Raw genomic sequence first — 18,263 nt, forward strand, 5'->3', positions numbered from 1 at the left:
TTGGGATTTTTGGGGTTTAGGATTTAACCCTGGAAGGGATTTAGGGGATCCTGGAATTCGCTTTTTCCATGGGAAAACCCCTTGGAGTTGGAGCTGAGCCGGGTGGGATCGGGGTCAGACTCCAGGACAATCCCAGGGGTCGCCCTTGTCCCATTTCAGAGGGATTTAGGATTTGGGATTTGGGATTTTTTTGGGGTTTGAGGTTTGGGATTTAATCCTGGAAGGGGTTTTGAGATCCTGGAATTTGCTTTTTCCATGTGGGAAAAAATCTTGGAGTTGGATCTGAACCGGGTGGGATCGGGGTCAGATTCCGGGACAGTCCTAGGGCTTGTTCCCAAAGATTTTTGGGATTTTTGGGGTTTGGGATTTGCCTCTGGGTGGGATTTCAAGATCCTGGAATTCGCTTTTTCCATGTGGGAAAAAAATGTTGGAGTTGGAGCTGAGCCGGGTGGAATCAGGGCACAGCTCTGGGATCATCCCAGGGGTTGTTCCCAAGGATTTTTGGGATTTAGGATTTGGGATTTTTGGGGTTTGGGATTTAGGATTTACACCCTGGAAGGGGTTTTGAGATCCTGGAATTTGCTTTTTCCATGTGGGAAAAAAATCTTGGAGTTGGAGCTGAGCCGGGTGGAATCAGGGCAAGCACCGGGATCATCCCAGGGGTCGCTCTTGCCCCATTTCAGAGGATTTTTGGGATTTGGGATTTGGGATTTTTGGGGTTTGGGGTTTAGGATTTAACCCTGGAAGGGAATTTACAGATCCTGGAATTCGCTTTTTCCATGTGGGAAAAAATCTTGGAGTTGGAGCTGAGCCGGGTGGAATCAGGGCACAGCTCTGGGATCATCCCAGGGGTCGCTCTTGTCCCGTTCCAGGGGATTTGGGATTTGGGATTTGGGATTTTTGGGATTTTTTGGGGGTTTGGGATTTAGGATTTACACCCTGGAAGGGGTTTGAGATCCTGGAATTCGCTTTTTCCATGTGGGAAAAAATGTTGGAGTTGGATCTGAGCCGGGTGGAATCAGGGCACAGCTCTGGGATCTTCCCAGGGGTCGCTCTTGCCCCATTCCAGGGGATTTGGGATTTAGGATTTGGGATTTGGGATTTTTGGGGTTTGGGATTTATCCCTGAAATAGTCCTGGAAGGGATTTAGGGATCCTGGAATTCGCTTTTTCCATGTGGGAAAAAATATTGGAGTTGGAGCTGAGCCGGGTGGGATCAGGGCACAGCTCTGGGATCATCCTAAGGGTTGTTCCCAAAGATTTTTGGGATTTGGGATTTGGGATTTTTGGGGTTTGGGGTTTGGGATTTAACCCCTGGAAGGGATTTTGAGATCCTGGAATTCGCTTTTTCCATGTGGGAAAAACCTTTGGAGTTGGGTGGAATCAGGATGAGACTCTGGGATTATCCCAAGGGATGTTCCCAGGGATTTCTGGGATTTGGGATTTTTGGGATTTAGGATTTGGGATTTAGGATTTGGGATTTGCTCCTGGAAGGGATTTAGGGATTCTGGAATTCCTTTTTTCCATTAAAAAAAACCCCTTGGAGTTGGATCTGAGCTGGGTGGGATCATCCCAAGGGATGTTCCCAGGGATTTTTGGGATTTGGGATTTTTGGGATTTTTTGGGATGCTGGAATTCCCTGGGAATAGAAGCACCCATGGAGGGAACCCAGAGGGGATTTGGGAATTCCTGAGAGGGAAATTTGGGAATTCTGGATGGAATTTTGGGAATATCCTATTAAAAATCCAGATTTTCCCCAGGAATATCCTATTTAAATCCTGATTTTTCCCTGGGAATATTCTATTAAAAAATCCCAATTTTTCCCTGGAATACCCTATTAAAAAATCCTTATTTTAAAATTTTTTTCCCTGGGAATCCAGCCCTGGAATACCCTAAAAAAATCTAATTTTTCCCTGGAATATCCCAAAAAAAATCCCAATTTTTCCCTGGAATACCCTATTAAAAATCTGATTTTTTTCTCTGGAATATTCTATTAAAAATCCGATTTTTTTCTGGAATACCCTATAAAAAATCCCGATTTTTCCCTGGAATATTCTATTAAAAATCCCAATTTTTCCCTGGAATACCCTATAAAAAATCTAATTTTTCCCTGGAATATCCTATAAAAAATCCTTTTTTTCTCTGGAATACCCTATTAAAAATCCGATTTTTCCCTGGAATATTCTATTAAAAATCCAATTTTTTTCTGGAATACCCTATAAAAATCCCCATTTTTTCCTGGAATATCCCATTAAAAATCTGGATTTTCCTCTGGAATATCCTATGAAAAATCCTGTTTTTCTCTGGAATATCCTAAAAAAAATTCCCATTTCTCCCTGGAATACCCTATAAAAAAATCCCGATTTTTCCCTGGAATATTCTATTAAAAATCCCATTTTTTCCCTGGAACACCCTATAAAAAATCCCAATTTTTAATTTTTCCCCTGAGCACCCATCCCTGCCCTCTCCTGATTTTCCCCCCTCCCCCGGGCTCGACATTCCCGGGATTTTTTTGGCTCCTCCCGCCCTTTCCCAGCCTTTTCCTGGGGATTTTTTTTGGGATTTTTCCAGCCCCTCCCTCTCCCCCCGCGGGAGTTTGGGAATGTTTGGGAAACTCCCGGGGAGATTTTCCCGGCCAGAGATTCCAGCTGGGCCGGAAAAGTTTTGGGGAAGGATCCCGGGGGAAATTCCCGACCCAAAAACACAAAAAAAACACAAAAAACCCAAAAGGAGCCGTTCCCACGGGCGGGGGAGGGGAGGGAAAAGGGAATTAATTTGGGAAAAGGAAATTTGGGATTGGAGAGAAATTTGGGATTGGGAGTAAAATTTGGGATCAGGATTTTGGGATCAGGGAAGAAAATTTGGGATCAGGGTTTGGGATTGGGGAGGAAATTTGGGATGGGGGAGAAAATTTGGGATCAGAGTTTGGGGAGGGGAAAAGGAAATTCAGGACCAAGAGAGGAAATTTGAGATCAGAATTTGGGATCAGGGTTTGGGATCAGGGTTTGGGATGGGGAAAAGGAAATTTGGGATGGGGGAGAAAATTTGGGATCAGGGTTTGGGATGGGGAAAAGGAAATTTGGGATCAGAAATTTGGGATTGGGGGGAAATTTGGGGTGGGGTAAAATTTTGGATCAGAATTTTGGGATGGGGAGATTTGGGATCAGGGTTTGGGATGGGGAAAAGGAAATTCAGGATCAAGAGAGGAAATTTGGGATCAGAGTTTTGGGGAGGGGGAAGAAATTTGGGATCAGAATTTTTGGATGGGAGAGGAAATTTGGGATCAGAAATTTGGGATTAAGGGGTGGGAGGGGTGAAAATTTGGGATTAGAGTTTGGGATGAGGAAAGGAAATTTTTGATCAGAATTTGGGATGGGGGAAAGGAAATTCAGGATCAGGAGAGGAAATTTGGGATCAGAAATTTGGGATCAGGGAAGAAAATTTGGGATCAGAATTTTGGGATTGGGGGGTGGGAAGTGTGGAAATTTGGGATCAGAGTTTTGGGGTGGGAGAGAAAATTTGGGATCAGAGTTTGGGACCAGGGTTTGGAATTGGGGGAATTTGGGGTCAGGGTTTGGGGTAGGAGAGGAAATTTGGGAATGGAGAAAGGAAATTTAGGATCAGAATTTTGGGATGGGGAAAAGGAAATTCAGGATCAGGAGAGGAAATTTGGGATGGGGAAAATTTGGGATGGGGTGAGGAAATTTGGGATCAGAGTTTTGGGGTGGGGAAAAGGAAATTGAGGATCAGGAGAGGAAATTTGGGATCAGGGTTTTGGGGAGGGGAAAAGGAAATTTGGGATTGGGGAGAAAATTTGGGATGGGAAAAGGAAATCTGGGATCAGAATTTGGGATAGGGGGATTTGGGGTCAGAGTTTGGGATCAGGGAAGGAAATTTGGGAATGGGGGTAAAATTTGGGATCAGAAATTTGGGATTGGGGGTGGGAGGGGTGGAAATTTGGGATCAGATTTTGGGATGGGGAGAAAATTTGGGATCAGGGCTTGGGATGGGGAAAAAGTTTGGGATGGAGAAAAGGAAATTCAGGATCAAGAGAGGAAATTTGGGATCAGAATTTTGGGATCAGGAGAGGAAATTTGGGATCAGAGTTTTGGGGTGGGATAGAAAATTTGGGATCAGAATTTTGGGGTCAGGGAAGGGAATTTGGGATTGGGGAGAGGAAATTTGGGATTAGAATTTTGGGGTGGGATAGAAAATTTGGGATCAGAAATTTGGGATTGAGGGGTGGGAGGGGTGGAAATTTGGGATCAGAGTTTTGGGATCGGGGAGGAAATTTGGGATGGGGGAAGGGGGAGGTGAAAAATTTGGGATGAGGGGGATTTGGGATCAGAATTTTGGGGTGGGGGAGAATTTGGGATCAGGGTTTGGGATGGGGAAAAGGAAATTCAGGATCAGGAGAGGAAATTTGGGATGGGGGGATTTGGGGTCAGAGTTTGGGATGGAGAGAGGAAATTTGGGATCAGAATTTGGGGATCAGGGAAGGAAATTTGGAAGGGGGGAGAGGAAATTTGGGACCAGGATTTTGGGGTGGGGGAAAATTTGGGATCAGAATTTGGGGAGGGGTAAAGGAAATTTGGGATGGGGGAGGGGGAGGGAGGAAATTTGGGAATGGGGAAAAGGAAATTCAGGATCAGGAGAGGAAATTTGGGATCAGAATTTTGGGATCAGGGAAGGAAATTTGGGGTCAGGGTTTGGTAGGGGAAAAGGAAATTTGGGATGGGGGTAAAATTTGGGATCAGAAATTTGGGATTGGGGGTGGGAGGGGTGGAAATTTGGGATCAGAGTTTTGGGGAGGGGAAAAGGAAATTCAGGATCAAGAGAGGAAATTTGGGATGGGGGGATTTGGGGTCAGAGTTTGGGATGGAGAGAGGAAATTTGGGATGGGGAGAGGAAATTTGGGATTGGGGAAGGGGGAGGGAGGAAATTTGGGATGGGAAAAATTTGGGACCAGAAATTTGGGACTGGGGGGTAGAAGGGGTGGAAATTTGGGATCAGAATTTGGGATGGGGAAAAGGAAATTCAGGATCAGGAGAGGAAATTTGGGATCAGGGTTTGGGATTGGGGAGGAAATTTGGGATGGGGAGAGGAAATTTGGGATTGGGGAAGGGGGAGGGAGGAAATTTAGGATGGGGTAAAATTTGGGATCAGAGTTTTGGGATTGGGGAAAAGGAAATTCAGGATCAAGGTTTGGAATTGGGGAGATTTGGGATCAGGGTTTGGGGAGGGGGAAGAAATTTGGGATCAGAATTTTTGGATGGGGTGAGGAAATTTGGGATCAGAAATTTGGGATGGGGAAAAGGAAATTCAGGATCAAGAGAGGAAATTTGGGATCAGGAATTTTGGGATCAGGGATTCCTGTGGGTGTTCTCCTGACCCCATTGCTGTGTTTCCCCTCCTCAGCCCGTGGGGATTCCCTCCTGGAGCAGGAATTTTGGGATCAGGGATTTGGGATCAGGGATTCCCCTGGATGTATTCCTGACCCCTTTCCCTGTGTTTCCCAGCCCGTGGGGATTCCCCCCTGGAGCAGGAATTCCGCTCGGCCGTGGGGGGAGGGGCAGCCCGGAGCCCCCCCAGCCCCCGCTCGTCCCCTCGGTCCCCGGGTGAGTGACCCCAGAGCTCCAGAACCTTCCCTGGACACCCCTGAACATCCTCTAAACACCCCTGAACCTTCCCTGGACACCCCCTGGACATTCCCTGAACATTCCCCCATTTCCCATTCCCCCATTTCCCCCATTCCCTCATTTCCCCATTCCCCCATTTTCCCTCTCCTGACCCCATTTCCCCATTCACCCATTCCCCATTTCCCATTCCCCAATTTCCCCAATCCTATTTCCCCCATTTCCCCATTCCCAATCCCAATCCCATTCCCCCTCTCCTGACCCCATTTCCCCAATCCCATTTCCCCCTGCCCAAATCCCATTTCCCCATTTCTCCCATTACCCCAATCCCATTTTCCCCATTCCCCCTGCCCCAATCCCAATTCCCCCATTCCCCATTTCCTGACCCCATTTCCCCTCTCCTGACCCCATTCCCCCAATCCCATTTCCCCCATCCCAATCCCATTCCCCTTCTCATTCCCCCATTCCCCCAATCCCATTTCCCCATTTCCCCATTCCCCATTTCCTGATCCCATTTCCTCTCTCCTGACCTTATTCCCCCAATCCCAATCCCATTCCCCCATTCCCCCTCTCATTCCTCCATTTCCCATCTCCTGACCCCATTTCCCATTTCCTGACCCCATTTCCTCTCTCCTGACCCCACTTCCCCCATTCCCCCAATCCCATTCCCCCAATCCAAATCCCATTCCCCCATTCCTCTATTCCCCAATCCCATTTCCCCCTCTCATTCCCCATTTCCCATTTCCTGACCCCATTTCCTCTCTCCTGACCCCATTCCCCAATCCCAATCCCATTCCCCCATTCCCCCATTCCTCCAATTCCCCAATCCCAATCCCAATCTTATTCCCCAATTCCCCCATTTCCCCAGTCCCATTCCCCCATTCCCCATTCCCCCATTCCCAATTTCCCTCCTGCCCCAATCCCATTCCCCCATTCCTCCATTTCCCCATTTCCCTATTTCCCATTTCCCCAATCCCATTCCCCCTCTCATTCCCCCATTCCCCATTCCCCATTTCCTGATGTCATTTCCCCTCTCCTGACCCCATTCCCCAATCCCAATCCCATTCCCCCATTTCCCCAATCCCATTTCCCCATTTCCCCAATCCCAATCCCAATCCCATTCCCCCTCTCATTCCCCATTCCTCCAATCCCAATCCCATTTCCCCATTCCCCATTCCCCATTCCCCCATTCCCCCATTTCCCCCTGCTGCAATCCTGTTTCCCCCATTCCCCCAATCCCATTCCCCATTTTCCCATTCCCCAATCCCATTCTTCCTGTCATTCCCCATTCCCCTTCTCCTGCCCTGATTTCCTCCATTCCCCCATTCCCCCTGCCCCAATCCCAATTCCCCCATTTCCCCATTCCCCCAATCCCAATCCCATTCCCCATTCCCCATTTCCTGACCCCATTTCCTCTCTCCTGACCGCATTCCCCCAATCCCAACCCCAATCCCATTCCCCCTCCCATTTCCCCAATCCCAATCCCATTCCCCCTCTCATTCCCCATTCCCCATTTCCTGACCCCATTTCCTCTCTCCTGACCCCATTCCCCCCATCCCGTTTCCCCAATCCCATTTCCTCCAATCCCAATCCCATTCCCCCTCTCATTCCCCATTTCCATTCCCCGTTTCCTGACCCCATCCCCCATTCCCCCATTCCCCCAATCCCATTCCCCATTTCCCCCAATCCCAATCCCAATCCCATTCCCCCTCTCATTCCCCATTCCCCATTTCCTGACCCCATTTCCTCTCTCCTGACCCCATTCCCCCAATCCCAATCCCATTCCCTCTCTCATTCCCCCATTCCCCATTCCCCCATTCCCCCAATCCCATTCCCCATTTCCCCCAATCCCAATCCCAATCCCATTCCCCTTCTCATTCCCCATTTCCCCCAGTCCCCCATTCCCAATTCCCCATTTCCCCCAATCCCAATCCCATTCCCCTTCTCATTCCCCCATTTCCCCATTCCCCCTCTCATTCCCCATTCCCCATTTCTTGACCCCATTTCCCCTCTCCTGACCCCATTCCCCCAATCCCAATCCCATTCCCCATTTCCCCAATCCCATTTCCCCCATTCCCCCATTTCCCCATTTCCCCATTCCCCCAATCCCCATTCCCCCAATCCCATTCCCCCAATCCCAATCCCATTCCCCCATTTCCCCATTCCCATTTCCCCATTTCCCCCATTCCCCCATTCCCCCAATCCCATTTCCCACTGTCCCAATCCCATTCTCCTTCTCATTCCCCCATTCCCCCCACTCCTGACCCCATTTCCCCATTCCCCCAATCCCAATTCCATTTCCCCAATCCCCATTTCCATTCCCCCATTCATTTCCCATTTCCCCATTTCCCCTTCCCCCAATCCCATTCCCCCAATCCCATTTCCCCAATCCCATTCCCCCATTCCCCCATTCTCCCATTCTCCCATTTCCCCCTGCCCCATTCCCATTTCCCCAATCTTGTTTCCCCCATTCTCCCAATCCCATTTCCCCTGTCCCAATCCCATTTCCCCATTCCCATTTCCCCCATTCCCCATTCCCCCAATGCCCTTCCCCCATTCCCCCCCTCATTCCCCCGTTTCCCCAATCCCATTTCCCCATTCCCCCATTTCCCCCATTCCCCATTTTCTGACCCCATTTCCCCTCACTGACCCCATTTCCCCCATTTCCCCCTGCCCCAATCCCATTCCCCCATTCCCCATTCCCAATTCCCCCATCCCCCATTCCCCCATTCCCAGTTTCCCTCCTGCCCCAATCCCATTTCTCCATTCCCCATTTCCTGACGCCATTTCCCCCTCTCCTGACCCCATTTGCCCCAATCCCATTCCCATTCCCCATTTCCCCATTCCCCATTTCCCCATTCCCCCATTTCCCCAATCCCATTTTCCCCTCTCATTCCCCATTTCCCATTTCCTGACCCCATTTCCTCTCTCCTGACCCCATTCCCCCAATCCCAATCCAATTTCCCATTTCCCCAATCCCAATCCCATTCCCCCTCTCATTCCCCATTTCCTGACCCCATTTCCCCATTTTCCCAATCCCATTCCCCATTCCCCCATTCCCCCTCTCATTCCCCATTCCCCATTTCCTGACCCCATTTCCTCTCTCCTGACCCCATTCCCCCAATCCCAATCCCATTCCCCTTCTCATTCCCCCATTCCCCATTCCCCCATTTCCCCAATCCCAATCTCATTTCCCTCAATCCCAATCCCAATCCCAATCCCATTCCCCCTCTCATTCCCCATTTCCCCCAGTCCCTCATTCCCTTCCCCATTCCCCCATTCCCCCTCTCATTCCCCATTTCCATTCCCCATTTCCTGACCCCATCCCCCATTCCCCCATTCCCCCAATCCCATTCCCCATTTCCCCCAATCCCAATCCCAATCCCATTCCCCTTCTCATTCCCCCATTCCCCATTTCCCCCAGTCCCCCATTCCCAATTTCTCACTCCCCCATTCCCCACTTCCTGACCCCATTTCCCCATTTCCCCATTCCCCCAATCCCATTTCCCCCTGCCCCAATCCCAATTCCATTCCCCCTCTCATTCCCCCATTTCCCCATTTCCTGACCCCATTTCCCCCATTTCTCCCAATCCCATTCCCCCAATCCTCCATTCCCCCATTCCCATTTCCCTCATTCCCCATTCCCCCTGCCCCAATCCTATTCCCCACTGTTCCAACCCCATTCCCCCTCTCATTCCCCATTCCCCATTTCCTGACCCCATTTCCCCTCTCCTGACCCCATTCCCCCAATCCCAATCCCATTCCCCATTTCCCCAATCCCATTTCCCCCATTCCCCCATTTCCCCATTCCCCAATCCCAATTCCATTCCCCAATCCCAATCCCATTTCCCCCATTCTCCCATTCCCCACTCCCCATTCCCCCATTTCTATTCCCCATTTCCCCATTCCCCATTTTTCCCTGCCCCAATCCCATTCCTCAATCCCAATCCCATTTCCCCATTCCCCCTCTCATTCCCCATTCCCCATTTCCTGACCCCATTTCCTCTCTCCTGACCGCATTCCCCCAATCCCAACCCCAATCCCATTCCCCCTCCCATTTCCCCAATCCCAATCCCATTCCCAATTTCTCATTCCCCCGTTCCCCATTTCCTGACCCCATTTCCTCTCTCCTGACCCCATTCCCCCAATCCCAATCCAATTTCCCATTTCCCCAATCCCAATCCCAATCTCATTGCCCCTCTCATTCCCCCATTCCCCCCGTTCCCCATTCCCCCTCTCCTGGTCCCATTCCCCCATTCCCAATCCCATTTCTCCCATTTCCCCATTCCCCCTTCTCCCATTCCCCCGTTTCCCCAATCCCATTCCCAATCCATTCCCCCATTCCCCCATTTCTATTCCCCATTTCCCCATTCCCCATTTTTCCCTGCCCCAATCCCCATTTCCCCCAATCCCATTCCCCCATTCCCCCAATCCCAATCCCATTCCCCATTCCCCATTTCCTGACCCCATTTCCTCTCTCCTGACCGCATTCCCCCAATCCCAACCCCAATCCCATTCCCCCTCCCATTTCCCCAATCCCAATCCCATTCCCAATTTCTCATTCCCCCGTTCCCCATTTCCTGACCCCATTTCCCCTCTCCTGACCCCATTTCCCCAATCCCATTTCCCACTGTTCCAATCCCATTTCCTCTCTCCTGACCCCATTCCCCCCATCCCGTTTCCCCAATCCCATTTCCTCCAATCCCAATCCCATTCCCCCTCTCATTCCCTATTCCCCATTTCCTGACCCCATTTCCAATTTCCCCATTCCCCCATTTCCCCATTCCCCCAGTCCCATTCCCCTATTTCCCCCAATACCAATCCCATTCCCCTTCTCATTCCCCATTTCCCCATTTCCCCCTCTCATTCCCCATTCCCCATCCTGACCCCATTTCCTCTCTCCTGACCCCATTTCCTCTCTCCTGACCTTATTCCCCCAATCCCAATCCCATTTCCCCAATCCCAATTCCATTCCCCCTCTCATTCCCCATTCCTCCAATCCCAATCCCATTTCCCCCATTCCCCCATTTCCCCCAGCCGCAATCCTGTTTCCCCCATTCCCCCAATCCCATTCCCCATTTTCCCATTCCCCAATCCCATTCTTCCTGTCATTCCCCATTCCCCTTCTCCTGCCCTGATTTCCTCCATTTCCCCATTTCCTCTCTCCTGACCCCATTTCCCCCATTCCCCCAATCCCATTTCCCCCAATCCCAATCCCATTTCCCCCATTCCCCATTCCCCATTTCCTGACCCCATTTCCTCTCTCCTGACCCCATTCCCCCAATCCCAATCCCAATCCCCCACTCCCAACCCCACTCCCAACCCCTCACTCTTTCCCCGCTCCAGCCAACTCCATCAAGGTGGAGATGTCGTCGGACGAGGATTCCCCGGGGCGGCTGCAGGACAAGGAGGGGCTGGGGGAGGATTCTCTGCCGGAGCCGGAGCCGGAGCCGGAGCCGGAGCCGTTCCCGGAGCCCTTCCCGGAGCCCAACTCGCCCGGGGGCATCCGCCTGCCCAACGGCAAACTCAAATGTGACGTGTGTGGGATGGTGTGCATCGGGCCCAACGTGCTCATGGTGCACAAACGGAGCCACACCGGTGAGAAATGGGGCAAAAAAAACAAAATAATGGGGTAAAAATGGGATTTATGGGGGAAAATCGGGGTAAAAATGGGATTTGTGGGGTCTGTGGGATGGTGTGCATCGGGCCCAACGTGCTCATGGTGCACAAACGGAGCCACACCGGTGAGAAATGGGGGGAAAAACAAAAAAAATGGGGAAAATCAGGGTAAAAATGGGGTAAAATGGGATTTATGGGAAAAAAATGGGATAAAAATGGGATTTTTGGGGTAAAAATGGGGTTAAAATGGGATTTCTGGGGTGTGTGGGATGGTGTGCATCGGGCCCAACGTGCTCATGGTGCACAAACGGAGCCACACGGGTGAGAAATGGGGCAAAAAACAAAAAAAATGGGGAAAAACAGGGTTAAAATGGGGCAAAACCAAAAAAAACGGGAAAAATCGGGGTAAAAATGGGATTTATGGGGTAAAAATGGGGGAAAATGGGAATAAAATGGGATTTGTGGGGTCTGTGGGATGGTGTGCATCGGGCCCAACGTGCTCATGGTGCACAAACGGAGCCACACCGGTGAGAAATGGGGAAAAAATGGGGAAATTGGGAAAAATCAGTGAAAAAATGGGGCAAAAAACAAAAAAAAAAGAGAAAAATCAGGGTAAAAATGGGGTAAAAATGGGATTTGTGGGGTCTGTGGGATGGTGTGCATCGGGCCCAACGTGCTCATGGTGCACAAACGGAGCCACACAGGTCAGGAATGGGGCAAAAATGTGAGAAAACAGGAAAAAACGGGGGAAAATTTAAAAAAAATAGGGAAAATCGGGAATAAAATGGGAATAAATGGGGATAAAATGGGGGAAAATGGGGTAAAAATGGGATTTATGGGGTGTCAGCAGTGCGGGGTTGGGGTTGGTTTGAGGTTGTTTGGGATTGATGCCATAATTAATTTGGGATTTTTTTAGGGGAACGCCCGTTCCAGTGCCAGCAGTGCAGGGTCAGGATTAGGTCTGGGATTATTTAGGATTTATTCCATGAGGAATTTTGGGATTTTTTTTTTAGGGGAACGGCCATTCCAGTGCCAGCAGTGTGGGGTTGGGTTGATGTCAGGATTTATTTAGAATTGATCCCATAATAAATTTGGGATTTTTCAGGGGAACGCCCGTTCCAGTGCCAGCAGTGCATGGTCAGGATTTATTTGGGATTAATCCCATTGGGAATTTTGGGATTTTTTAGGGGAATGCCTGTTCCAGTGCCAGCAGTGTGGGGTCAGGATTAGTTCTGGGATTATTTAGGATTTATTCCATGAGGAATTTTGGGATTTTCCAGGGGAACGGCCGTTCCAGTGCCAGCAGTGCAGGATCAGGATTAGGGTTGGGGTTATTTAGGATTGATCCCATAATTAATTTGGGATTTTTTAGGGGAACGGCCGTTCCAGTGCCAGCAGTGCAGGGTTGGGGTTGGTGTCAGGATTGATTTAGGATTGATCCCATAAATTATTTGGGATTTTTTAGGGGAACGGCCGTTCCAGTGCCAGCAGTGCGGGGTTGGGGTTGATGTCAGGATTGATCCCATAATAAATTTGGGATTTTTTTTAGGGGAACGGCCGTTCCAGTGCCAGCAGTGCTGGGTTGGGGTTGGTGTCAGGATTTATTTAGGATTGATCCCATAATAAATTTTGGGATTTTTTAGGGGAACGGCCGTTCCAGTGCCAGCAGTGCAGGGTTGGGGTTGGTGTCAGGATTGATTTAGGATTGATCCCATAAATTATTTGGGATTTTTTAGGGGAACGGCCGTTCCAGTGCCAGCAGTGCAGGGTCAGGATTGATTTAGGATTGATCCCATAATAAATTTGGGATTTTTTAGGGGAGCGGCCGTTCCAGTGCCAGCAGTGCGGCGCGTCCTTCACGCAGAAGGGGAACCTGCTGCGCCACATCAAGCTGCACTCGGGGGAGAAACCCTTCAAGTGCCCCTTCTGCTCCTACGCCTGCCGGCGGCGCGACGCGCTCAGCGGGCACCTGAGGACGCACTCGGGTCAGTGGGGACGGGGACAGGGAATGGGACATCCCACTGATCTCACTGATCCTATCCCATCCCATCCCACTGATCCCATCCCATTGATCCCATTGATCCCATCCCATTGATCCCATCCCATCCCATCCCATTGATCCCATTGATCCCATTGATCCCATCGATCCCATCCCATCCCACAACGCCCTCAGCGGGCACCTGAGGACACACTCGGGTCAGTGGGGACAGGGAATGGGACATCCCATTGATCCCATTGATCTCACTGATCCCATCCCGTCCCATCCCATTGATCCCACTGATCCCATTCATCCCATTGGTTCCATCCCATCCCATCCCATCCCATCCCATGGATCCCACTGATCCCATTGATCCCGTCCCATTGATCCCACTGATCCCATTGATCCCGTTGATCCCAGTGATTCCATCTCATCCCACTGATCCCATCTCATTGATCGCATTGATCCCATTCTGTTGGTCCCATTGATCCTATTGATCCTATCCCACTGATCCCATCCCATCCCACAATGCCCTCAGCGGGCACCTGAGGACGCACTCGGGTCAGTGGGGACGGGGAATGGGGCAGGGACATCCCACTGATCCTACTGATCCCATTGATCCCATTGATCCCATCCCATACCATCCCACAATGCCCTCAGCGGGCACCTGAGGACGCACTCAGGTCAGTGGGGACGGGGAATGGGACAGGGACATCCCATTGATCCCATTGATCCCATTGATCCCATTGATCCTATCCCATCCCATCCCATTCCATCCCATTGATCCCATTGATCCCATTGATCCCATCCCACTGATCCCATTGATCCCATCCCATTGATCCCATCCCACGACGTGCTCAGCGGGCACCTGAGGATGCACTCGGGTCAGTGGGGACGGGGACATCCCATTGATTCCATCCCATTGATCCCACTGATCCCATCCCATTGATCCCATCCCATTGATCCCATCCCATTGATCCCATCCCATCCAATTGATCCCATGGATCCCATTGATCCCATTCCACAATGCCCTCAGCGGGCACCTGAGGACGCACTCGGGTCAGTGGGGACAGGGAATGGGACATCCCATTGATCCCATTGATCCCACTGATCCCATCCCATCCCACTGATTCCATTGATCCCATCTCACTGATCCCATCCCATCCCATCGATCCCATCCCATTGATCCCATCCCATTGATCCCATTGATCCAATTGATCCCATTGATCCCATCCCATTGATCCCACTTACCCCATTGATCCCATTGATCCCATCCCATGGATCCCATTGATCCCACTGATCCCATCCCACTGATCCCATTGATCCCATTGATCCCATCCCATTGATCCCATTGATCCCATCCCACCAATGCCATTGATGCCATCCCACTGATTCCATTGATCCCATTGATCTCACTGATCCCATTGATTCCATCCCATTGATCCCATTGATCCCATTGATTCCACTGACCCCATTGATCTCATTGGTCCCATTGATACAATCCCATTGATCCCACTGATCCCATCCCATTGATCTCACTGATCCCATTGATTCCATCCCACTGATCCCACTGATCCCACTGATCTCGTCGCATTGATCCCACTGATCCCACTGATCCCACTGATCTCGTCGCATTGATCCCACTGATCCCACTGATCCCACTGATCCCATTGATCCCATCCCATTGATCCCATTGATCTCACTGATCCCATCCCATTGATCCCATCCCATCCCATTCCATCCCATTGATTCCATCCCATTGATCCCATCTATCCTATCCCATTGATCCCACTGATCCCATTGATCTGATCCCATCCCATTGATCCCATCCCAACCCATTCCATCCCATTGATCCCATCCCATTGATCCCATTGATCCCATTGATCCCATCCCATTGATCCCACTGTTCCCATCCCATCCATCCCAAGCAATTGATCCCATCAATCCCATCCCATTGATCCCGACCCACTGATCCCATCCCACTGATCCCATTGATCTCAATGATCCCATCCCATTGATCCCATTGATCCCATTGATCCCATCCCATCCCACTGATCCCATTGATCCCATTGATCCCATCCCATCCCATTGATCCCATTGATCCCACCCCACTGATCCCATCAATCCCATGCAATGTCACTTCCCGAGCTCTCTGTTCCCAATCCTGTCCCCTCCTGGAGGGGACAATTCCCAAATTTCCCAAAAGGAAAAATCCCTGTGGATCCCAATCCCATTCCCAGCCTGGATCCTCCTGCTCCAGGGATTTTTCCCTCACTGGGATCCTTTAGGAGACCCCAAAATTCCCAAAATCCTGGGATTTTCCCTCCTTAATGTCCTTTAGAAGATCCCAAATTCCCCAAATCCCAGGATTTCCCCTCATTTGGGGCTCCCTGTGGATCCCAGTCCCATTCCCAGCCTGGATTCTCTTGCTCCAGGGATTTTTCCCTCATTAATGTCCTTTAAGAGATCCCAAATTCCTCAAATCCCAGGATTTTCCCTCATTTTGGGATCCCTGCAGATCCTGATCCCATTCTCAGCCTGGATTCTCCTGCTCCAGGAATTTTTCCCTCTCTGGGATCCTTTAGGAGATCCCAAAATTCCCAAATCCTGGGATTTTCCCTCCTTAATGTCCTTTAGGATATCCCAAATTCCCCAAATCCCAGGATTTTCCCTCATTTTGGGCTCCCTGTGGATCCTGACCCCATTCCCAGCCTGGATCCTCCTGCTCCAGGGATTTTTCCCTCATTAATGTCCTTTAAAAGATCCCAAATTCCCCAAATCCCAGGATTTTGGATCATTTTTGGGCTCTCTGGGATCCTTTAGGAGACCCCAAATCCTGGGATTTTCCCTAATTTTTGGGATCCCTGTGGATCCCAATCCCATTCCCAGCCTGGATCTCCTCCTGCTCCAGGGATTTTCCCTCACTGGGATCCTTTAGGAGATCCCAAAATTCCTCAAATCCCAGGATTTTCCCTCATTAATGTCCTTTAGGATATCCCAAACTCCCCAAATCCCAGGATTTGGGATCATTTTGGGCTCCCTGTGGATCCTGATCCCATTCCCAGGTTGGATCTCCTCCTGTTCCAGGAATTTTTCCCTCTCTGGGATCCTTTAGGAGACCCCAAAATTCCTCAAATCCCAGGATTTTCCCTCATTAATGTCCTTTAAAAGATCCCAAATTCCCCAAATCCCAGGATTTTGGATCATTTTTGGACTCCCTGTGGATCCTGATCCCATTCCCAGGTTGGATCCTCCTGCTCCAGGGATTTTTCCCTCATTAATGTCCTTTAAGAGATCCCAAACTCCCCAAATCCCAGGATTTTGGATCATTTTTGGGCTCCTTATGGATCCAAATCCCATTCCCAGCCTGGATCCTTCTGCTTCAGGAATTTTTCCCTCTCTGGGATCCTTTAGGAGATCCCAAAATTCCCCAAATCCTGGGACTTTCCCTCCTTAATGTCCCTTAGGAGATCCCAAACTCCCCAAATCCCAGGATTTGGGATCATTTTGGGCTCCCTGTGGATCCTGATCCCGTTCCCAGCCTGGATTCTCCTGCTCCAGGGATTTTTCCCTCACTGGGATCCTTTAGGAGACCCCAAATCCCAGGATTTTCCCTCATTTTTGGGCTCCCTGTGGATCCCAATCCCATTCCCAGCCTGGATTCTCTTGCTCCAGGAATTTTTCCCTCATTAATGTCCTTTAAAAGATCCCAAATTCCCCAAATCCCACGATTTTGGATCATTTTTGGGCTCTCTGGGATCCTTTAGAAGACCCCAAATCCTGGGATTTCCCCTCATTTTTGGGATCCCTGTGAATCCTGATCCCATTCCCAGCCTGGATTCTCCTGCTCCAGGGATTTTTCCCACTCTGGGATCCTTTAGGAGACCCCAAAATTCCTCAAATCCCAGGATTTTTCCCTCATTAATGTCCTTTAGGATATCCCAAACTCCCCAAATCCCAGGATTTGGGATCATTTTTGGGCTCCCTGTGGATCCCAATCCCATTCCCAGCCTGGATTCTCTTGCTCCAGGAATTTTTCCCTCATTAATGTCCTTTAAGAGATCCCAAATTCCCCAAATCCTGGGATTTCCCCTCATTTTTGGGCTCTGGGCTCCCTGTGGATCCCAATCCCATTCCCAGCCTGGATCCTCCTGTTCCAGGGATTTTTCCCTCATTAATGTCCTTTAAGAGATCCCAAATTCCTCAAATCCTGGGATTTTCCCTAATTTTTGGGTTCTGGGATCCCTGTGGATCTTGATCCCATTCCCAGGTTGGATCTCCTCCTGCTCCAGGGATTTTTCCCTCTCTAGGATCCTTTAAGAGACCCCAAAATTCCTCAAATCCCAGGATTTTCCCTCCTTAATGTCCTTTAAAAGATCCCAAACTCCCAAAAATCCCAGGATTTTGGATCATTTTTTGGACTCCCTATGGATCCCAATCCCACTCCAGCCTGGATCCTCTTGCTCCAGGAATTTTTCCCTCTCTAGGATCCTTTAGGAGACCCCAAACTCCTGAAATCCTGGAATTTTCCCTCATTTTTTCACCCATTCCCAGCTCCCTCACTGGCACAATTCCCTCCCCATCCCCTCCACCCCAACCTGGGCTTTTTTTTCTTTTTTTTGGGGAGGGGGTGAAGGAGGAAATCCCAAATTTTCCATGGATTCCAGGGGGGGAGGGGCTGCACATTCCCAGCGTTCCCAGAGGGGCTCCTGCCTTTCATCTCCTTCCCAAAAAAAAAATAAATCAGGGATTAAGGATCCGACATCAAAGGGGCTCTGGAGGAGCCAAAATTCCCTCGGGATTTCCTTCTGCTCCCAGCCTGGAAAATCCCAACACTGCAGCTTCCAGCCTGCTCCAAGGCTGCCAGAAATTCCTGGGCTGGAATTTCAGAGGAGCTCCCCAGTTCCTGATCCCAATTCCTGATCCCAATTTCTGATCCCAGCTCCCAGTTCCTTATCCCAGTTCCTGATCCCAGTTCCCAGTTCCTGATCCCAGTTCCTGATCCCAGTTCCCAATTCCTGATCCTAATTC

The 18,263-nt window shown here is 50.1% G+C and overlaps 1 protein-coding gene across 2 annotated transcripts in view; it reads left to right on the forward strand.

Annotated features, from left to right (window-relative positions):
- IKZF4 (IKAROS family zinc finger 4) overlaps positions 1–18,263 on the forward strand; it is a 58,304-nt gene that overhangs the window by 22,896 nt on the left and 17,145 nt on the right. For both annotated transcript variants that reach the window (XM_033083281.2, XM_033083280.2), the window contains 3 exons: positions 5,519–5,617; positions 10,982–11,233; positions 13,072–13,239. In XM_033083281.2, coding sequence (XP_032939172.1) covers positions 5,519–5,617; positions 10,982–11,233; positions 13,072–13,239 — 519 coding nt within the window. The remainder of the gene's footprint in view (positions 1–5,518; positions 5,618–10,981; positions 11,234–13,071; positions 13,240–18,263) is intronic.

Source organism: Catharus ustulatus, chromosome 31 (genome assembly GCF_009819885.2).
Source record: "Catharus ustulatus isolate bCatUst1 chromosome 31, bCatUst1.pri.v2, whole genome shotgun sequence".
NCBI lineage: Eukaryota > Metazoa > Chordata > Aves > Passeriformes > Turdidae > Catharus > Catharus ustulatus.